The sequence below is a fragment of the Mauremys mutica genome, chromosome 20 (genome assembly GCF_020497125.1).
Source record: "Mauremys mutica isolate MM-2020 ecotype Southern chromosome 20, ASM2049712v1, whole genome shotgun sequence".
In the NCBI taxonomy this organism is placed as follows: domain Eukaryota; kingdom Metazoa; phylum Chordata; order Testudines; family Geoemydidae; genus Mauremys; species Mauremys mutica.
The window spans coordinates 13841452-13862446 of NC_059091.1; the positions used below are offsets into that span (position 1 = coordinate 13841452).

Sequence of the window (20995 nt, forward strand, 5' to 3'; positions counted from 1 at the left end):
CCCAGACAGTCAAGCACTGAGGACTGGGCAGTCAAACAGCCCCAGCGGAGCTGGTCCATTACAAAGCCACCAGCTGCTCACCCTCCAGACTGGAGGGAAGGAATGGGAACGCTGCTAGTGGCAGGAGCTGGCAAAGTGCCAAGGTAGTGCTCCGAGACCGTGCCGGGGGGAGAGTGGTGGCCACAGTGCAAGCGGTCTTTAGACCCAGCGCTGAGAGAAAGCTCCTGCCACGGGGCGCAGAGCTCCTGTGCCAGTGCTGAGCAGATCCCCGGGTTGTGCCCCGTTGCCTTGGGCAGCCCTGCCTATCCACAGAGAGCTCAGAGTGCTGACCAACCAGGAGCTGCTCAGAGCAGGGCTGCAGCCAGGGCAGGATCCTGTGTGCCAGTGGCCCAGGCAGGAGACCTCTCAGTGCAAAGGATGCTGTAGAAGACATTAGAAGAGAGGGGAGCTGCTTGGAAAGAGGAATACAAGAGCCACGGTTACAAGAGCCATGCATGGGCGTCAACATCAGAACGAGGTGGCACTGGACAAAACTGAAACACATTTAAACTGAGCCAGGCAATAGTCTTATATGTACTGCACATTTAGCCTGTGGAACTCCCTGCCACAGGGTGTCAATGAGCCCAAGAATTCAGCAGGGTTCCAGCAAGGAGCACGTATTTGTATGGATAGTGAGAACATGTCCCACTGCACAGAGCGGCCGTGTAGGTGTGCAAGGGCTATCAGCCTCCCTACATGAAACAACCAATAACAGGGTCTTAAAGGCATTGCCCTTATGACAGGGGTGGGCAAACTACAGCCTGTGGGCCAGATCCAGCCCGCCAGCCGTTTTAATCTGGCCCTCGAGCTCCCGCTGGGGAGTGGGGTCTGGGGCTTGCCCTGCTCCGGTGCTCCAGCCGTGGAGCAGGGTCGGGGGCCGCTCCACATGGCTCCCGGAAGCAGCGGCATGGCCCCGCTCCAGCTCCTACATGTAGGGGCAACCATGGGGCTCCGCTCTGCACGTTGCCTCCACCCCAAGTGTCGCCCCCACAGCTCCCATTGGCTGGGAACTGCAGCCAATGGGAGCTGCAGGGGTGGTGCCTGCAGACGAGGGAGCATGCAGAGCTGCCTGGCTGTGCTTCTGCATAAGAGCCAGAGAAGGGACTTGCCTCTGATTCTGGGAGCCACTTGAGGTAGGCACCGCCCGGAGCCTGCACCCCTGAGCCTCTCCCCAAACCCCTGCCCCAGCCCTGATCCCCCTCCCGCACTCAGAACTCTTCAATTCCAGCCTGGAGCATCCTCCTGAACCCTAAACCCCTCATCCCCACGCCAGAGCCTCCACCCCCAGCTGCAGCCTGCACCCTGTCCCGCACACAACCCCCCTGCCCCAGCCCTGATCCCCCTCCTGCCCTCTGAAGCCCTCGGTCCCAGCCCGGAACACCCTCCTACATCCCAAACTCCTGATCCCTAGCCCCACCCCAGAGCCCACACCCCCAGCCGGAGCCCTGACCCACTACAGCCCCTCAACTCTCCCTCCCCAGCCCGGAGCCCCCTCCCACACCCTGAACTCTTCATTTCTGGCCCCATCCCAGAGCCTGCACCCCCAACCACAGCCCTCACCCCCTCCCACACCCCAACCCCAATTTTGTGAGCATTCATGGCCCGCCATACAACTTCTATTACCAGATGTGGCCCTTGGGCCAAAAAGTTTGCCCATCTGTGCCCTATGAGCAGGTTATGCCCTGATCTCCCCCAGGGGTTCCCCGTACTTTCTCCTGAAGCAGCTGGTGCCCCTGCTGGAGGCCCAGGTCTGATCCGCTCTGGCAGTCCCTACAGGGAGCTACATCCTGGTGCTCTGTCCAGACCCGGGGCAGCTCCTGAGCTCCTAACGTCACTGTCTTTCCAGCCCCAAATCCTCTCTCTAGAGTCACAGAGCTTGGTGGCCGTTGGAGCAGCCAGCAGCCAGCCTGGCTTCCCGCTTGGGGCTGTGGATTCGATCACTCTGCTCCCCAGGCACAATCCCAAGAGCTTGGAGCTGCCCGTGGGGGGCGTTCAGGGCACTGTTGGGTCAGAGTGCCGGGGAGGGTGGCGCCATCCAGCGGCAAACACAACTTGGGCTTAAGATGCTCGGTGCTAAGGGTCTTATCCCCCAGCCTCAGCCCTTGCCCTCCTGGGGAATAAAGGGGTCTCTGTGGGGCTCGGGGGCCAGCTAATTGTGACACTTGGGGGTTACCTGAGGTGTCCGAGGGGAATCACTAACCTGCTCAGCAGAGAAAGCCCTGTCTGTGCCCACGAGCAGAAATGGTCCCCAGCCACCAGCTGCTGGCAACACCTTACTCTTTCCCTCCGCGGCTGGCAGCTGACACCCCACTTTGTTACACTTGAGTGCCCAGTCCCTTGTCCTCCAGACACCCGCAGCGCACACTGGTCCGCTGTCTCCATGGAAACAGGGCCCAGGGCATGGGTCTCACCTCAGTTCAATACTCTGGGTAGCACAAGGCACTTAGACGGGGGTCTAGTAAAAGCAAATGGAAGTTTATTTAACAGCTTGAGACAGATTCAGCTAAAAGCAAGTCCAAGGATTTGGAAACAAGGTTACAGCTAAAAGAAACCATGGCCTGCAATCCACAGCCAGTGTGTCTTAACGAGCGACGTCCTAATACGGTCTCTCTCTCCCTTGCGGCGCTCGTCCAGTCCAGAGAGCTGGGCTCCACCTTACCCGCCCGCTGGCAGTTTCTCCTGGGCAGTGGATAACACCTCGTGCCATTTTGGCTGCTCTCGTACAGTTATAGGCTCTTCCGATTGTCTCTATGCCCAGAATATTCTCCTGGGTTGGTTGGGTTTTGTAAATGCTGATGTCTTCACCTCGCGGAGCCAGTGAGCCAAGGGCTGTCTGCACGGGTGTCCAGTGCTCTCAGCGTGGATGGTATTAGCCCCGAGACACCCCCTCACCTCAGGTGGCAGGTTTCACTGCAGCAGTTTTGCAACCTAAGAGTCTACATTTTGCATCTCTCGCAAACTGTTTCCTGTACAAACATCTGGCCATAGCCACGGCCCTCTGCTGGTTCCTAGCTTTTGGCAGAGACCACACACAACCCCCCTTGGGGAGATATTGAGCAGATGGTTGGACATCGGGGTGACATACCTGCCTGGCTCGGTCTGTGTCACACTGATGCTGTGACGAGGATGGGACTTCTCTGCCGCTGGACTTGATGGAGGTGGGGGAACGACCTGCTCGCTGATGCACCCTTCCTCCCCAGTGGCACTCACCTGTGATGAGATGCGCCTTCCTGTGGAGATCCCAGGGCCGTTTCACAGCAACTTCTTCCAATGGCAGAGTCTGTGTAAATGCAACCATTGCTAGCTAGGCACAGCGCGGTCAGACCAGGCGCAGGTTCCCGGCTAGGCACAGGGCACGGCGCAGTCAGACCGGGCGCAAGCTCCAGGCTGGACACAGGGCACGGCACAGTGAGGCCAGGGACGGGTTCCCGGCTGGACACAGGGCACGGCGCAGTCAGACCGGGCGCAAGCTCCAGGCTGGACACAGGGCACGGCACAGTGAGGCCAGGGACGGGTTCCCGGCTGGACACAGGGCACGGCGCGGTCAGGCCAGGTGCAGGCTCCAGGCTGGACACAGGGCATGGCAAAGTCATGTCTCAAGTACCTTAGCTTTAATCCACTCCTCGGGGTCTCTGCGCGGCCGCTGCAAAGCGTAATTCCCAGCTCAGGGATATCTACATGCGCTAGCTTTCCACGAGCTAGGGCACTAAAATTAGCAGTGTGGTGGCACAGGCAGGGCGATGGGGGAGCTACACTCCTGTTTGAAACCCTACGTCCATACTTGAGGGGCAGCCCTTTGTGACTCAGCTGTCCAGCCAGCTGCACTGGTGTAAATCATGTCTAAACTAGGGGCTTGTAGCAGGGGCTAATATCAAGCCACTTCTGCCACAGTTTGGGTCCAGTAATTCCCCGCTGTGCTGTGGGACACCCCAGAGAGCAGTGCTCTCAGCAGCTGGTCCCAGCTTGCTGCTCCTGTCCACCGTGCTCTGCATGTTTCCAGGGAGCACGTCCCGACTGCTGCCCCACAGCCTCCTGCAACAGGGTTTCTGATCCCCACCAGGCTCCATTTGCTTCACCCTCTGGTGCCTCACACATTCCAGTGTCCACATCCCAGTGGGCTCTGGGCCCCCAGCTCCTCTGCATGGAAGGGAGATGCTCCCGGGGGAACAACAGGTCTGTCTGTGGCCCCTGCTGGCCTGTTGCAGGAGGCTGTGCCAATATGTGGCAGAAGAGGCTTGTTTCTCCCTGGCTGATAGCTGCCCACGGCCTGCTGACCAGGCACTCACAGCAGCTGCCATGTTTTCCCCATAAACATGCAGCTGGTTCATTACATGGAGTGGAAGCGAGGGAGCCTGGGAGCTCTCCAGCCTTGCTGACACCCTCCCTTCTCCTGGCCTTTCCCCCAGGTCACCTTGAGCATCTTCGAGCTGGCCACGGCTGCCGGGATCCCATGCGACATTGACCCAGCCCTGGTGACTGCACTTTCCAACCTGAAGACAGGTAAGAGCCAGGCTGGGAGCTGCCAGGCCAGGTCACAGCAGGGTCCCTCTAGCCCAGTCTCCCAGCGCTGACACCGCCCTGGGTTCTGGCTGCACTCGCACATTCAGTCGTGTTTTAGCATGTGATTGTGAATCGTGACGCACGCTTCTGTCCCAGCTCACACACATGTGCGCTAGAGACGTTTGTGTCTGGAACAATACTCAGCTTCCACAAGGGAGGGGCTCTGGAGGGGGTAGGCCCTGTCTACACTAGAAAGTGGTAGCGTTTTAACTCTCCCAGTCTAGTCAAAGCAGTACATCCCCACCCAGCATGAATGCAGTTACTGCAGTTTAAAGGGGCTTTATGCCAGTGCAGCGATTCCCCCCTAGGGCTGGTGCCAGTGTGACTGTATCGGTACAATATCACCCCCCACACCCGACAGACCCAAAACAGGACACTTCCCAGTGAGGAGCAGGGCTTAGTTAGCCAAGTGCTTTGACGATACAAGTGCTAAGGTGACCTTGAGCAAGTCACTGCCCCGCCCTGTGCTTTAGTTTCCCCTCTGTAAAATGGGAATGGTGAGAGTGGCCTTTGGGTTCTCTTCATTAAGGGCTTGTTATTAGCGGAAGCCCATAGTAAGGGGGAATTGCCTTACCCTGAAGCATCTGGCGCCGGAGGCAGAACCCGTTGGTAGCTCCACAGTAGCTGCCTCCATGCAGTGAGCGAAGCCAATAAAGATTTGGGCAGGGATGACACATACCCCTTAATAACACACGTAGCATTGTCACAGGGGCCGCAGCTGATCCAGGGATGTTCCAGGGACACAGCCGGGATCCCCGTGGCTCTGGTCCCCCGGCTGTCTGCACGTCACCCACCAGCCTGGGACACCCAAGGGAGCTCTCCCTTCCCCCACCACTTTGGTATTTTTTTCCATGGTGCACATGCAGCTTCAAGCGAATCTGAGCAGTGTCAGTTCTGTTCAGCAAAACTCAAAGCTCCGGAGCAGCAGGGACCTGGCTCCATCTATCAGATAATTTACTGGCCTGTCACAGCCGCTGGGTGATTTTCTATATATATATTTGTAAGTCTGTCGAGTAGCCAAGCCGGAGAGAAGAATGGGGAGCGTAAACCGAGCTTATTACTGAAATCTCTGGTTGTGCATCTTCTCCCTCTCTGCCCGATAGACAGTTCGTCCCCTGAGGAGGAGTACAAGTCAGCCTGTCTGCTGCTGGTCTTCGTGGCTGTATCTCTGCCACTCCTCGCCTCCGACCCCTTCTCCGTGTACAGCGTCGAGATGGACGGTAAGAGGCTGGGACGGGCTGTTTTCCAAACACCGGAATCTGTTCACCCGCCGCACATGCCGATAAATGGCCCAGTCTGAGCTTTTGTTGTCACTGCTCCATGACTAGATCCCCATCCTGCCCTGCAGGGGGCGTCCCAGGCCACCACACTGCTGTCCTGGGTGAATGGCCCCGGGGCTGCTCAGGCTGCAGGGCAGTTTGTGGAAGTTCTTGTTACAAAACACACACTCCCAGGAAACGGGCCCTTGTTTCACGTGTTGTTCCGCACTCAACCTCAGCCTGCATTAGTGGAAAGGCTCAGTGGGGTCCCAGAGCTGTTGAACACAGGCCTGGCTCACATTTCAAGGGAACCTGCCCCAGCTGACATGTTTAATTATTTCTATAAGTCATTTGTCAAGAAAAGTACAGAAACGAACAAAGGAAAAGGCCCAAGTCTCCCTGCTGGGACAGGGCTGCTTGCGCAGGTCGTATCAGTGACAAGCAGGGGAGTTCGCAGCATTAGGCCCTGATCCTGCCCCAGGAACACAGGACTGGAAGGACCCTTGCGTCCCAAACCCTGCGATTGCCAGTAGCCCCGTCAGAGCCCCGTCAGCAGCCCTTCCTAAACATCTCAAGCTCCATCTTCCAACCTGAACCTCCTTCCTCTGATGGTTAGAAACCTGCTTCTCATTTCCAGCCTCCTTTTATCCCTGGCCAGTTTATCCCCGACCCCAGGGATTCCTGTGCCAGCCTTGTCCTTTGGCTTCAACAGCTCTTCCCCCCTCTGGCATTTCCCCCGAAGGGTTTGCAGAGAGTGGCCCCCTCCCTCTCCGCCTCGCTTGATAGGCTGAGCCAGTCTCCTCTGTAAGATCAGCTCACCATCCCTGGCCATCCTAGCAGCCCTTCTCTGCGCCTCGTTCCCATCAGCGAGGGTGGCCACAGCTGCACCCGGTATTCCGGAGGCGGTCTCCCGAGTGCCGTGTCAATGGCATTAATACTTCCCTAGCTCTGCTGCCAATACCTCCTCAGACGGTAAGCGCTGGAGTCACCCCAGTGACTTCAGTGAGGTTGAGATGCACATGTATAAGTGCTCCCAGGATCGGGCCCTTAGAGGCAGGGGTGGTGTCTTTGTAGCAGTGCAGCACCCGGCGCGCTGTTGATCACGCAGGGGACTGGGGCTGCTGTAAGGAGACAAGCACAGCCTCTCTGCCCAGCCGCAGTTCAGTGCGCTGTGAGTACCAAGCCCCCTGTCTCCTTCTCCCTGCAGGTTACAGCAACAATATCCACTGCCTGGCCAAAGCCATTATCCACGTGTCTGCCGCACTCTTCATCATCCACAGCAAGAACATCGAGACACACCTCAAGGAGTTCCTGCTGGTGAGAGGCTGCGGGCGGGTCTCATTCCACGCAGCGGGCTTGTGTGCCAGGTGTACTGCGCCCGAGGGCATGCTCGGAGTACTGCCCCTGAGGGCATGCTGGGAGTACTGCCCCCTGAGGGCATGCTGGGAGTACTGCGCCCGAGGGCATGCTGAGAGTACTGCACCTGAGGGTGAACTGAATGGTTCTCTCCAGCCGAACTGGAGCTCGCAGGATGTGGGTTATGATGTGCTCAGTGAATTCAGAGCTGCCTCTCGCTGCTAGGTGCCTGAAACAGTTTGTTTATCCTCCAAATGGTCCAGCCCAGGTACATGGGAATGACCAGAGATTCAGCTACTCCAATGTCCTGCCTGACAACTGGTAATTTCCAGCTGTTAAGGCCAGAAGGGATCATTCTGATCACCCAGTCTGAGCTCCTGCCTAGCACCGGCCAGAGAGCCTCACCCACAGTGACCACAGCAAATACCGCCTGGGTCCCACAAGGTGGGTCATCATTGGCCCCTTCCTAGGCACCACCAGGTGCTTAGCAAGCGTGAAGTCACCCCGCAGCAATCACAGCACAGGGATGTGAGAGGGGAAGGCTGGCGGGACCTGCCTGATTCATCTCACACAGACCTTGGATTCGGGGCTCTGAGGGGCCTCCCACTCCCAGGTGTGTGGCATTGGAGGCAGCTGGCACTGGGGGAAGGGCGGCAGCCCCAGTAAGTGGCTGTCCCTGCTGCCCTGCCAGACAGGAAGCTGGCAGGGAGCGTCCAATGGGATATGGATGGACACAGCCACCTGTGTTCCAGTCAAGCCACCTCCCTGCTCGGTGACATGCTAGCTGGTTCCCTTCTCCTGCCTGGCACCCAGCAGCGAGCAATGGGGAACCCATCCCCGCCGTACCTGCGCATTAGGAGAATCACTGAGCACACTAGAGCCCCCTCCCCCTCGCCGCCACCCCAGGCAGCCAGTGGGAGCTGTGGAGCTCAGCTGTTCTGGAAATCTGGCCATTGCTGGTGAGAACGTGAATCTTATCAGTGAGTTCTGCTAGCTGAGATTTTAACTGAGAACAGTTCCAACCCGTCCACACGGGGTGTGCATGTGCCTGAGGGCTCCATGGGGTTTTGTCATTAAGCAAAGGTGACTTGGGGTCAGGACTCCTGGGATCTACTCTGAGCGCTGAAGGGAGTGTGGGCCCAGGGTAGAGCAGCAGTCTGGGAGGCAGGACTCTGGGCTTCTATTTTGAGGAACACAGTGTGGACTATTGGTTAGAGCTGGGGGCCTGGCAGTCAGGACTCCTGGGTTCTATTCCTGATCCTACTGCGGGAGTTGGGCAAGTCCCTTCTCTTGGCCCCCGTTTTTTCCCTTCTGTAAAAGGGGGGTGATCTGACCCGGCTGTGGGTGTTCATTGACATGTGCAAAGTGCTTTGGGATGCTAGAGGCAGGCAGGGGCTGAAGGTCAGTGAGAGCTGAGGACATCAAATCGAGCTCTCATGGCCAGCCCAGGGTGAGTCCCATCTCAGTGGCCTGCAGCCGGGGCGGGTTAGAGCTGCCAGGTACATTTAGAAGAATGACTTGCGGGGGGGCACAGTTTGTGGGTTCCAACTCAAGGCCCCTGAAGGTGCTGAGCATTCACTGCTCGTATTGGTTTTACCTGGTGTTTTAGCTGCTCAGCGTCCCTCAAAATCAGAGCTGGGGGTGGAGGGGTTTGTGCTGGGGGGGGAGGGGAGAGTACCTTCAGCACAGATGCGGTCTGCCTACCCCTTTTGTACCCTCACTTTCACACCTGCAAAATGCCCTGCAGGCACGCGGCTGGGTCCTGGCACCCCTAACCCTTGATTGGCTTCAGAGGAGCCCGGTGGGGGCTGAGCAGAGAAGGGTACAGCTGAGTGGGACAGCCGGGTCCTGGTGTTTGATGCCAGCCCAGAGCTTGATGCTGTTATCGCTCATCAGATACATTTCTGGCGGATACGGGATAATGGGACTGCCAGTCTGTGACAGCTAGCAGCAAATATCTCCAATGGCCAGTGATGGGACACTAGCTGGGGCGGGCTCTGGGTCTTGCCTACATGCTCAGGGCCTACGATCACCATATCTTGGGCCAGGAAGGAATTTTCCCTCGAGTCAGATTGGCAGAGGCCAGGGGGGTTTCGTCTTCCTCTGCAGCATGAGGCACAGGTCACTTGCAGGTGTAAACTAGTGTAAATGGTGGATTCTCTGTAACCTGAAGTCGATACATCCTGATTTGAGGACATCAGTAACTCAGCCAGAGGTTAGGGGCCTATTCCAGGAGACGGGGGGTGAGATTCTGTGGCCTGCAATGTGCAGGAGGTCAGACTAGATGATCACGATGGTCCCTTCTGGCCTTAAAGTCTATGAGTCTCCTTGTGACAGCCTGTCAATGAACCAAGGAGTTTGAAGTATGTTTGAGCCTGTGACTCTCTCAGCTCCCAAGACACAGGAGGGCCCAATCTCGCTGCAGTTAAACTCTCAGTGACATCAGCACCAATCTGGCAGGTCCAGGCGGCTCAGCTTCTGCGTCACAGAGTCAGTGTTCGGTCAGAAGGGAGCCTGTGACTATGTAGTCTGAGCTGCTGCCTAGCCCAGGCCATGGCACTGCCCAGAGCTAATTCCTGGTTGAGCCGGAGTGAGGTTTATGGCCCAGCGCATGGAGCAGTCCAGTCACTCTGGTGGGGGAAGGGACTCTTCTGGGCAGTGCAAAGTGGTTGGTGGCTTCATTTAAAATCCAAATGAGTCCAGCTGGGCTGGCTGGGCAGCCAGTTCCCCCCTGAACGGGGTAACGGCTGGCGGGAGGCTCTGGCATAGGCTGGTGGGTAAGGCCCCAGGGTAGGATTTGGGAAGAGCTGTAGTCTAATCCTGGCTCTGTTACTGACCTGATGTGTGACCTTGGACAAGTCACTTCACCTGCCTCTGACCCTTTGTCTGTTTTCTTGCCTGTAAGGTCTTTGGGGAGGGGCTGTCTCCCGGTGTTTACCTGTCCAGCCCTGCCCTTTGGGTCTCTAGGCGCTGCTGTACTATCACAGAAGCTAATTAATCATGGCCCAGGGGAAAGTAGCAGGGAGCTGCTGCTGCTGAGTCTGTCAATAAACAATAATTCCTTCCCCAGGGAGTTCTCGTTTGAGCTCTTCAGAGACATTTAAATTCCTTTCAAGGAAAGAGAAACAAGCGAGAGCCTTTGGAGAGCAATACGATGGCATATTGGATAAGACTGCAATTTACTCCTATCTGCACAGCTCAATCTTGGCAGGGCTTTGCCTGCCCATCTGTTAAGCTGGGGGAATTTTGCGAGGGACAAGCCACTGCCCGGTTCCCAGTGCCTCCCGGGTCTTTTCTCTCCGAGTGTTTCAGGCTTTCCATGCTTTTGAGCCCTTACTCCATGCAATTCTGGAGTCCCAAGGCCAGACACGAGGGAAATCAATCCTGTGCCATTCTCCCCAGCTCGCCGTGAGTGATTGACGGAGGAATTGGGGGATTGGAAAGGGCTTGTGCGTCAGACTTATTTTTGGCCTGTGGGAAAACAGCCAGCTAGGGAGTGAACCTGATTCATTGTTGATTAGAAACGTCAGAGATCGCAAAACAAGCCAGTGGCGTCCTTTCTGTGGACTTTCACCTGCAGCCACAAACCCTGTTGAGAGCTCAGGGATCAGCTGCTGGTTTGGTCTGGCCTAGGATGGTAGTAACCAAAAGCTGGCATCTCCTGATGGCCCACAATGTGTAACGAGTTGTTAGTTCTCAGTTCACTTCCTACTGAAGAAGCATCACAGGGTAACAGACTTGTAAATTGTGCCTTGGGCTAGCTTAGTCATTGCTGTAACATCTGGGCATCTCCCAATCTTTAATGTATTTATCCCCACACCCCCCATGGGGGCAGGGCAGGGCTAGCACTGAGACACAGAGAGACTAAGGATATGTCGACACTGTTATTAAATGCCTGCAGGCCTGGCCTGTGTCAGCTGACTTGAGTTCAGGATCTGGGGCTGTTGAACGGTGGTGTAGATATTCAGGCTCATGCTTGAGCACAGGCTCGGTGACCCACCCGGCTTGACATCGCAGTTAAACAGCATCATAGCCACGTCAGCTGGCACAGGCCAGCTGTGGGTGTTTAACTGCAGTGTGGACATATCTCAAGTACCAGAGTCATGCAGGAAGTCTGGCAGAACAGGGAACTGAAACTGCATTTCCCCTAGTGTTTCCCCAGTCCACCTAGAGGGTAACAGACTACTACTGTTGCCAGCTAATAATACCTGAGTCTCAGTCTTTCCCAGCTCTCTGCAGTGCCTTACAAAGGAGGGCAGTAGCACAGTCCCATTTTACAGGTGGGAATCCAAGGCAGAGAGTTTTTCCCAAGGTCACCCAGTAGGGTGACCATATTTCCCTATGCTGGATATGGGACACCTGGTAAAATTACTTGTATTCAAGCGAGTTCAGCTGCAATCAATCAGAACTATGCAGCACAACGTTCAAATTAACATCAAGTTGACTGAGCCCCTGTTAAAAAGAAATACTGCGGAGTTGGATTCTTTTTATTTACCTTCTTATCTTTCAGGCTTTAGGGTTCACACAGGGAGAGGTCACACACACACACACACACACACACACACACACACACACACACACACCCCTCTCTCGCATAGGGAGGGCGTCTTCCCAAGGCACGACTTGGGGCAGGGGGATGCAGGGTCACATGCCCCTCCCCCCCCAGATTTCTGCCAGGGTTCGCAGCAGAATGTGGCCAGCAGAAACCTTTCAGCCCTGCGAGAGGGAAGAGATGGGAGCTGCTTCCAGACGCGGGGGGGGGGGAGGTCGGGGAAAGGTGGGTGGGTGTGTGCTTAGCTGAGGGGCAGAGAGGCTTCCCCGTGCCAGCCCCGTGCAGAGCTCGGCTTCTCCTGGTCGGCGCCCTGGGCCGGAGATCTTGGGCTTTCCCAGGGTGCCAGCCCGGCCAGAGGCAGTGTGGGAAGGAAGGAGCCTGCCGGCCAGGCTGCTGGTGAGCTGTGCACTCTGACCAGGGGCTGGTTCTCTGCCCAGTGCTGGAAGTGAGACGGGCCCCGTGGGGGGGGATTATGCAGGAACAGCAGGGCTGGGCGGAGGTGGAGGGGGGGGTGAAGGGGCAAAGCAGGGAGAGGACAGCGAAAGGGGGAACATGTAAAGGGGCAGCAGAGGTGACACGTGACCGGCTGGCGCCTGCCCGCACTCACCAGCCACGGCAGCTCACAGTGCACAGTCAGTGCTGGCCAGAAACAAGACTGGGGCCAGGGCCCTGCTGGCTGAGAGCCGGCGCACAGCGGGGGCTGAGCTGACAGACCAGCAGGGGGAGCAGCCAGCCCTGCGTGCTGCAGCTTTGCCCTGCCACCAGCCTTGCACACCCCCCCCCCCATTGTTGGCCACTGGACCCCCCACTCAACGCTGGTGAGCAGGTGGCTGGCGAGCAGGGATCCGGCCAGCAGCAGGACCTGCCAATGCTGATGTGGGGAAAGGGGGGGGGGGGAGACAAAAAATACAGGACAATTTTCCCGTTTTTAAGAAAAAGTCAGGATACCTGCAAGGGGGCTTAAATACGGGACTGTCCCTTTAAAAACAGGATGTCTGGTCACCCTATAACCCAGCAGGAAGCCAGGATTACAGGCCTAGTCCCCTGGGTCCTAGTGCAGTGCTGTATCCCCAAGCCTCTACCCCAGTCTAAGGGTCTGGCGGGCCCGAGCCACTGAGTGACTGGCATGGCTCGGGGGGCTGGTTACTCAGGTCTGCTCCTGATCTCGCTTGCACTGGTGTATCTCCTTTTACTGCAACGAAGCTGCTCCTAAGTGACCTTGGTGCGTGTGAGATCAGATACGTTGGCATATTCTCGTGTGGCGGGGGCCAGACCCCAGCATCAATGTGCAAATTCTACAGGAGGAATGAGAGCATGCCAGGGGCAGGCAGCACTGGCCTCTCAGCTGCGGGAGGCTTGTTTGCCAGTGCAGCTGAAAGCAAACCATCTGTCCTCTGCATGCCCGTTCACTGCCTGCTGCTGCACACCGCGCCCTGCTGCCCTCATCGGCCAGCACAGAGATCTGGAGACAGATGCAGGGCATGGGATGCGTCTGGGCATCTGCAGAGATAAATAATGCCAAGGACAGGTGCCAAGCCTGGGCTGCCCTTCACAGGGGGCATGAAGAATCACAGAGCCTGTTAGATCATCAGCACTGTCCCCCTGGGCAGTGCACAGCTGGGAATGCTTCAGGGATGGGGGTCCCGTCATGCCCCATGGCTTGGGGCCAGTGGTGCGGGCGACTCACTAGGGGGCGCTGTTCTCAGCTACCCCAGCATGGAGCAGAGGGGTGCTTGCTCAGGGAGATGGGTCTGTCAGTCTGTCTGTTTAGGCCTGTCCTACACTTAAACGTTAGGTTGTTGTAGCTGCAGCGCTCAGGGGTGTGTGACCGACCCCCGCAATGGAGATGCAGCCAGGTCGAGGGAAGAATGTTTCCATCAAGCCAGCTACCATCCCTCGAGGGGCTGAGGGGGCTCCTAGTGAAATGGAAAAACCCCTTCTCTTGCTGTAGGAAGTGTTGACAATATGCCACTACAGCTTGGCTACAGCACTGTCGTGGTGCCGGTAGTGTAGACATGGGCTCAGACTGTAATCTCCTCCTGCTTCAGGGCAAACCATGCTCTGGCTGAGCGGGGTCAGGAAGGTTATTCCACCACTGCTCACTAGGGGGGCTGCTACACCTTGCTCTGAAGCAGCAGGTGCCCCTGCCAGAGGTGGGATCCTGCGCTAGAGGGACCCTGCTCCGATCAAGTGTGGCAAGCCCGATGCACCTGTGTTTCCTTCCGTGCCCAGCACACGGCAGCACTAACCTCGCAGCGCCCAGGCTGTCGCAGGGGCTGAGCTGGGAGAGGGCCCAGGTCTCTGGAAGAAGCAATTGTGACAGTGTGTGAGTGGCAGAGAGGGGCCGAGGAGGCCGGGCCGTGGCTTGCCCCCCAGCCCACGGCTGGCTGGGATCGGGGGGCCGTTGTATCCTGCACATGGACTGGTGAGGCGGGTGGAGGTGGAGATGTGAGTCTGGGCCCAGCACTAGGGAAAGCAAAGCCAGGTGTGTGTCATCATCCCCCGAGTCTGGGAGCCTCTGGCTGCCCCGCTCTTTGGGTCCTGCTTGACCCCGTTCTGAGATTCAGCTAATGGGATTGGAGAGGTGGGGAGGGACTGTCAAAAGTGCTGAGCACCCAGCAGCTCCCCATAGTGTGACCAGATGTCCCGGTTTTATAGGGACAGTCCTGATTTTGGGGTCTTTTTCTTATATAGGCTCCTATTACCCCCCACCTTGTACTGATTTTTCACATTTGCTGTCTGGTCATCCTAGCTCCTCCTGAGAACAATGGAGAATTCCCCCTCCCCCTGCTGCAAAGAATGGAGAATCCCCCTCCCCCGCACTGAGAACAATGGAGAATCCAGTTCCCTGCACAGAGAACAATGGAAAATCTCCTCCCTCATTGAGAACAATGGAGAATTCCCCTCCCCCTGCACTGAGAACAATGGAAATTCCTTCCCCCTGCTGTGAATAATGGAGAACCACCTCTCCTCACTGCAAACAGTGATAAGTCCCCCCCACCCCCGCCCCAGCAATGGAGAATCCCCCTCTGCTGAGAATGAATCCCTCCCATTAGGAACAGTAGAGAACCCCCTCCCCCCGAACAATGGGAGCTGAGCCCTTGTGCAGATCTGGCCAATGCACAGTTGGCAGCAGGCCAGGTGCCCCAGGAGCATTTTCACCTTGCTCCTCCCGCCCAGCTGAGGCTGGTGTCAGAGACGGGCTCCCAGCCCAGTCGTCTCTTTGGTCCCATTGACCCTGGTGCAGGCAAGGCCCAAAAAGCAACAGAGCAGGCCAGGGGCCTCTGTGGGTTTGCTTCCCTCATTAACTGGAGACCCTGCTGAGGCACCGTAGGCTGAGCCCGAGAGCTCATCTCTCTCTTCTTCCTCACAGCTGGCGTCCGTGAGCCTCCTGCAGCTGGGACAAGAGACTGACAAGCTTCGCTCCAAGAACCGGGAATCCATCTCCCTGCTGATGCACCTGGTGAGGCTCCTGCGCGCTGGGGCAGGTGCTGGGGGCGATGGACAGCTCCTCCCCGGCAGACACTCGGGCTAAGAGACCCCCGCCATGCACTCGGGGCCTGGTGCTGTGGAGCCTGGCTAGGATTTGGGTGGTCTGGTGCTGAGCTGCTCCCAGACTGGAGGTGAGGCTGGGCTCCCACAGAGCTTCCAGCTGCACCTGCCTTCTCCCCAGCTCTCATTCCCAGGGCAGGGGATAAAAGCAGTCAGCAGAGCAGAGACAGGCTCCCTGCCCAGGCCCTGCCAGCCTCGGGGTAGGTTTCAGGCTGTCTCCCTGCAGCCTGGGCTTTCCAGCGGCTCCGGCGCTGCTGGGGGCAGAGCAGGGTGAGCTGCTTCAGGACGGTTCTCACACCCAGCCCCAGGGATGGGCCATTGCTGTCCCCTCCTGGGGACCGAGCCACTGTCTCTGGGGTGAGAGCATGGCCCCACAGAGGGACAGAGCCCCGTCTCTTTGCTCCTTCAGCCCCCTGTGTAGGCGAGCGCTCCAGCACTCAGTGGGGGTCGAACCCCCAGCACCACACACAAGCCTCTGTACAAGGAAAGCTGCTGTAGTCCCTGGGGCCAGCACTAGTGGGCGCTGTACCCACGCCCCTCTGTCGGTGCTTTCCAGTCACCCTGCTGGGCCAGGGCTTCCCTGGGCATTTGGAGAGGAGGCGGTAGGCAGGCTGCGTCCAGGGCAGAGCCCAGCAAACGGCTCATACAGCTACTGCCTCTTGCCCCTGCACTGCCAGGGCTGTGGTGTGTGTCCCTGCCACTGGCCCCTGGGAGATGGGTTTGGAACTGTGGGTACCACTGGCCCTTACTTGGATTTACCCACAGTGTGGATGCTGAGCTGCTGTCAGGGGGTCCGGGCTTCAGTCCCTGACGGTTTTGATCACCAGGTCCAGCCTCTGCTTTAGTGGGCTGAGATCACAGCACACACCCAGCCTCCCCTGTCCCCCACGCCCTAGCTGCTCTCCATTGGGGAGAGACCCCTCCCTGCCTGTTTAATACATCTGTCATTCCCCTGTCGTGTGTGGGGCAGGGGGCCCGGTGAGAGGGGGATCTCTAAGAAGGCAGCTGCCACCCCTGGAGCTGCCCTATTGGCACCAGATCCGTGTAGGCTGGGCAGCTATCTGTCTCCATTAGCACTGGAAGGATATTGATTCCTGCCCTGATGGGAGGAGACGGCTGTGTCTGGGGAAGGCGAGGGCTCCCCCGTCCGCTGCCTGTGATTGGTATTCGGGGAGCAGGGGTGTTGGCAGCAAAGCAATTTAAATGCAAATGTTTCAATCTAGAGAGTGTGAATGAGGCTGCATGGGCTCATTGTGCCTTTCTGGGGGGAGCGCTGCTGAGCCCAGTGCATGGGCTCTGTGCCTAGCTGCCACGGGGTGAGAGGTAAATTCCACAGCCGCGTTAGGGGATGCTGGATTCCGTGGCTGCTGCAGGCCACATCCACTCTTAACCCCCCGCCCCCGGGCTGGCTGGGGGGGATGGGCCGCCCCATGCAGCATTGTCTGGGGAGCAGGGACAGCAGAGTGGGTGCAGGCCCTGGGCTCATCCCTGGCCTGGGATGCTGGCACGAGAGGTGCTGGGGAACCAATACAAATTGTTCTTACACCCCTGTCCCTAGCTCCTTTGTCTGGTGAATGGAGAGTGCTGGGCCCGTCTCCCCTGACTCACATGCGCTAGATACAGAAGGAAACCCACTGGCCCCCTCTCCCCTCCCACCCAGTGCTGGTGTCGGAGGCAACGCTCTCACCCAGCCTCTCCCTGCTGGGGAGATGTTCTGCCCCTGGCTCGATGCCCCGTCCCCATCCCCCAGCCACGGGCGATGGCTAGGTGTGCTGTGGGGGCAGGGGCAGCTGCCAGTTATGATCCCACGCCCACCTCCCAGTCTGCCCACCCGGCTCTGCCAGGGCTTTCAGGGGAGGAAGGCCCCATCCAAGGAGCAGCCTTGGCCCTTCTGAATGCCAGCGCTGTGCTTGACCCTCCTGGAGACATGGCCCAGCTTTCCCCTGACGTCCAGCCATCCCAGCCCCATCCCAGCCCCTCATTCCCCAGGGGCAGCACTGGTCTCTTTCGTTCTGAAGCACTTTTACTGCAGGGCCAGTGTGAATTTCTGCCACAGCTGGAGCCTTATGGACACTGGTCTCCCCTGCCTAGCTGTTCCATGCAAAGGGGGCTCCTTGGTTCTATCCCGTGCACTGCCATTGCCTTGCTCCCTGACTTCAGGAAAGTCACCGCTCCCCTCTCCAGCCCGTATCCGTTCTTCACTCCTGTAGGTCACCCCTAGTACAGATGGGGAAACTGAGGCACAGAGCAGTGATGAGTAGAACCCAGGTCTGCTGAGTCCCCAGGCAGTCCCTTAGCCACCAGCCCAGCCTTTCCCCCTGACATTCCCTGCAGCTGGTCCCTTATTCCTGGCTCGCTAGGGTGCCCAGTCCCTGAGGTCTACATGCCCAGCCATATGGCTCTCTCTAGGGCAATTGCTGTTACTGCTACTAATCCCGCTGCGGGACACCCCATGAAATACCCAGAGATCTCCAGAAGGCCCATGTGGCAGCTGTGCCTGGGGTTCCTCTGCTCCATGGGGCCATACACTGGGACATGCGGTGGGGACGGGCCCTGATGCTGCTCTTCTGTGTGTCTCTTTCAGATTGTGGAGGAGTCGTCCTTCCTGACAGTCGACATGCTGGAGACCTGTTTCCCCTACGTCCTGCTCCGCAATGCCTATCGCGAGGTGCACAGGGCTTTCCTGCTGAGCAAACTCCCTGCCCACTGACAGCTGCAGCCCGGGGTCCCAGCCTCCCTTCACCCACCCCTTCCCTGACGCATTGCAAATGAGTGCACCTTCCAGGTCCCGGAGCGGGCTCCCATATTGCCATAGGCATAGGGCCTAAGGGCTTTACGTATTTGCATACCGATGTGTGACGCTGGCAGAGCAGGTGCCAGCCCATGCCAGAGCCCCAGGCCAATTTCCTTGTGTATCAGTGTAGATCAGAGTGATTGTTGAATGTATAAGAGTGTAGCTGTTGTTCAAACTTCATAAAACTAGTGGGATGTTTCTTGTATTGTTTTCATGTCTCTGTATCCCATTGTAGTGGAGTAGCAAACATTTATATTGTGTATTCCCCTGTAACTAAATAACCCAGCAAAGGAGCCATCAAACGAGAAAGAAGCCTTGTGCAATGCTAATAAAAAACGTTAACAGAAAAGTGCTGATTTCAAACCAAGTGGTCATTGTGTGTGATGATCCAGAGGTCAAAGCCTCCAGAGGATTGGGCCAAAAGAAACCTGATGAGGTTCAACAAGGACAAGTGCAGAGTCCTGCATTTAGGATGGAAGAATCCCATGCACTGTTACAGACTAGGGACCGAGTGGCTAGGCAGCAGTTCTGCAGAAAAGGACCTAGGGGTTACAATGGATGAGAAGCTGGATATGAGTCAACAGTGTGCCCTTGTTGCCAAGAAGGCTAATGGCATATTGTGCTGTATTAGTAGGAGCATTGCCAGCAGATCGAGGGACGTGATCATTCCCCTCTATTTGACATTGGTGAGGCCTCATCTGGAGTACTGTGTCCAGTTATGGGCCCCACACTACAAGAAGGTTGTGGAGAAATTGGAAAGAGTCCAGTGGAGAGCAACAAAAATGATTAGGGGGCTGGAGCACATGACTTAGCTGCTTTCAACTACCGGAAAGGGGGTTCCAAAGAGGATGGATTTAGACTGTTCTCAGTGGTAGAAGATGACAGAACAAGGAGTAACAGTCTCAAGTTGCAGTGGAGGAGGTTTAGGTTGGATACTAGGAAAACCTTTTTCACTAGTAAGGTGGTGAAGAACTGGAATGGGTTACCTAGGGAGGTGGTGGAATCTCCTTCCTTAGAGGTTTTTAAGGTCAGGCTTGACAAAGCCCTGGCTGGGATGATTTAGCTGGGAATTGGTCCTGCTTTGAGCAGGGGGTTGGACTAGATGACCCCTTTTCCCAAGGCCCCGCCCTTGCTCCACCTCTTTCCCAAAGGCCCCACCCTCACTCCGCCACTTCTCCACCAGCCCCTGCCATCATGCTGCCTCTTCCTCACAAGACCCCCCTGTGATGGGTTGGGTCACAGAAACCCCCTTGGGAGCTGCCAACTGATGTGCCAAGACTACTTCTGCCCCTGCTTTCCCTGCCAGCTTGGGACCCCAGCACCCTGTCTTGTTGAGCCAGACACTCCCGTCTGCTCCAACACCGACCCAGGGGCTGAACCACGTGCCCCAAAGCTCCAGACTTAACTGAAAGCAGCTTACAGAAACGTTTTTAACACTCAGGTGCCCAACTCTCAACGGGGTCCAAACCCCAAATAAATCTGTTTTACCCTGTATAAAGCGTATACAGGGTAAACTCAGAAATTGTTCGCCCTCTATAACACTGATAGAGAGATACGCACGGCTGTTTGTCCCCCCAGGTATTAATACACACTCTGGGTTAATTAATAAGTAAAAAGTGATTTTATTAAATACAGAAAGTAGGATTTAAGGGGTTCCAAGTAGTAACAGACAGAACAAAGTGAATGACCAAGTAAAATAAAGTAGAATATGAAAGTTTATGTCTAAGAAACTGAATACAAATAAAACCTCACCAGTTCCAGTAAGCTGCTTTTTACAAACTAGTCTCCTGCTAGTCTGGGTCCTGCAGTCACCCACACCCCCTGTAGTTACCGTCCTTTGTTCCAGTTTCTTTCAGGTATCCCTAGGGGTGGAGAGGCTCTCTCTTGAGCCAGCTGAAGACAAAATAGGGGGGTCTCCCAGGGGTTTAAATAGACTTTCTTTTGTGGGTGGAGACCCCCTTCCTCATGCCTATGCAAAGTCCAGCTCCAAGATGGAGTGTTGGAGTCACATGGGCAAGCCACAAGGCCATGCATGACTCAGTTTTTACCAGCGAAGCCACATTGCTGAGAAGGCTCAGATGTGGATTGGCAGCTTCAAGTTCATTGTTGGCGTAAGTGGTTTTTGACTGGGCACTTAATTTGCACTTTTCTCAGGAAGCTGCCCAAATGCTCTGCTAGGCTAGTTGAAATCAAGCCAGTACCCAGCCAATATTCATAACTTTGAATGCAAAAATGAGTCATGCATACGAACAGGAGAATACATTCAGTAGCTCATAACCTTTACGTAGCTATGTTACATGGCACATGTAGCCTAAAACATATTCAAGTTATGTCATAGATACACTCATAAGCATATTCCATAAAGACTTATGGGGGGCACCATCACACGCCCCATCCCCCGTTCTCTCCTCTCCACTCCTCTCGTCCCCCTCCCCTCCATCAGTCACACTTAACGAACAGTAAAAAGTGATGGGGCCATGGCCCTCTGCCCCCTCCCCATTTCAGCACCCCGATGTTTTGTCACCTGCGCTTGCAGGTCGGTGCTCTGTTTCCCTCCAGTGGCCACTCCACATACAGCGCCCTGGGAGCCTGTTACACCCTTTGAACCAGGGAGCCTGGCTCCTTAGCTCTGGCTCTGCAGCTCGCGCACTTCGAGCCAGAGCTGGTGGGTTCAGTCTGTGCTGCTGACGCCCCAGCCGGGTGACAGAGCGCTGGGCGTTTGTGAGACCTGATACTGATGGACACGTGAGAGGAGCCCATTTCTGGGAACCTTCGCTGTGGGAATCATGATGGAGCAGAAGGCAAAGTCTCCAGGGACCCTGGGGGTGGAACTAGTGGCCACGGATGAGCCACATCTGGGAACCCTGAGGCTGGGAGTGTGGC

The 20995-nt window shown here is 56.7% G+C and overlaps 1 protein-coding gene across 2 annotated transcripts in view; it reads left to right on the top strand.

The window, feature by feature from the left end:
* The window catches only part of NCKAP1L (NCK associated protein 1 like), an 81347-nt gene extending 62782 nt beyond the window's left edge, over positions 1-18565 (top strand). The window contains exons 27-31 of one of the 2 annotated variants that reach the window (XM_044994938.1): positions 4446-4539; positions 5703-5819; positions 7066-7175; positions 15140-15229; positions 17903-18565. In XM_044994938.1, coding sequence (XP_044850873.1) covers positions 4446-4539; positions 5703-5819; positions 7066-7175; positions 15140-15229; positions 17903-18028 — 537 coding nt within the window. In that variant the 3' untranslated portion in view covers positions 18029-18565. The remainder of the gene's footprint in view (positions 1-4445; positions 4540-5702; positions 5820-7065; positions 7176-15139; positions 15230-17902) is intronic. The other variant, XR_006574549.1, reaches the window with a different exon arrangement.
* Positions 18566-20995: the final 2430 nt, after the last annotated feature.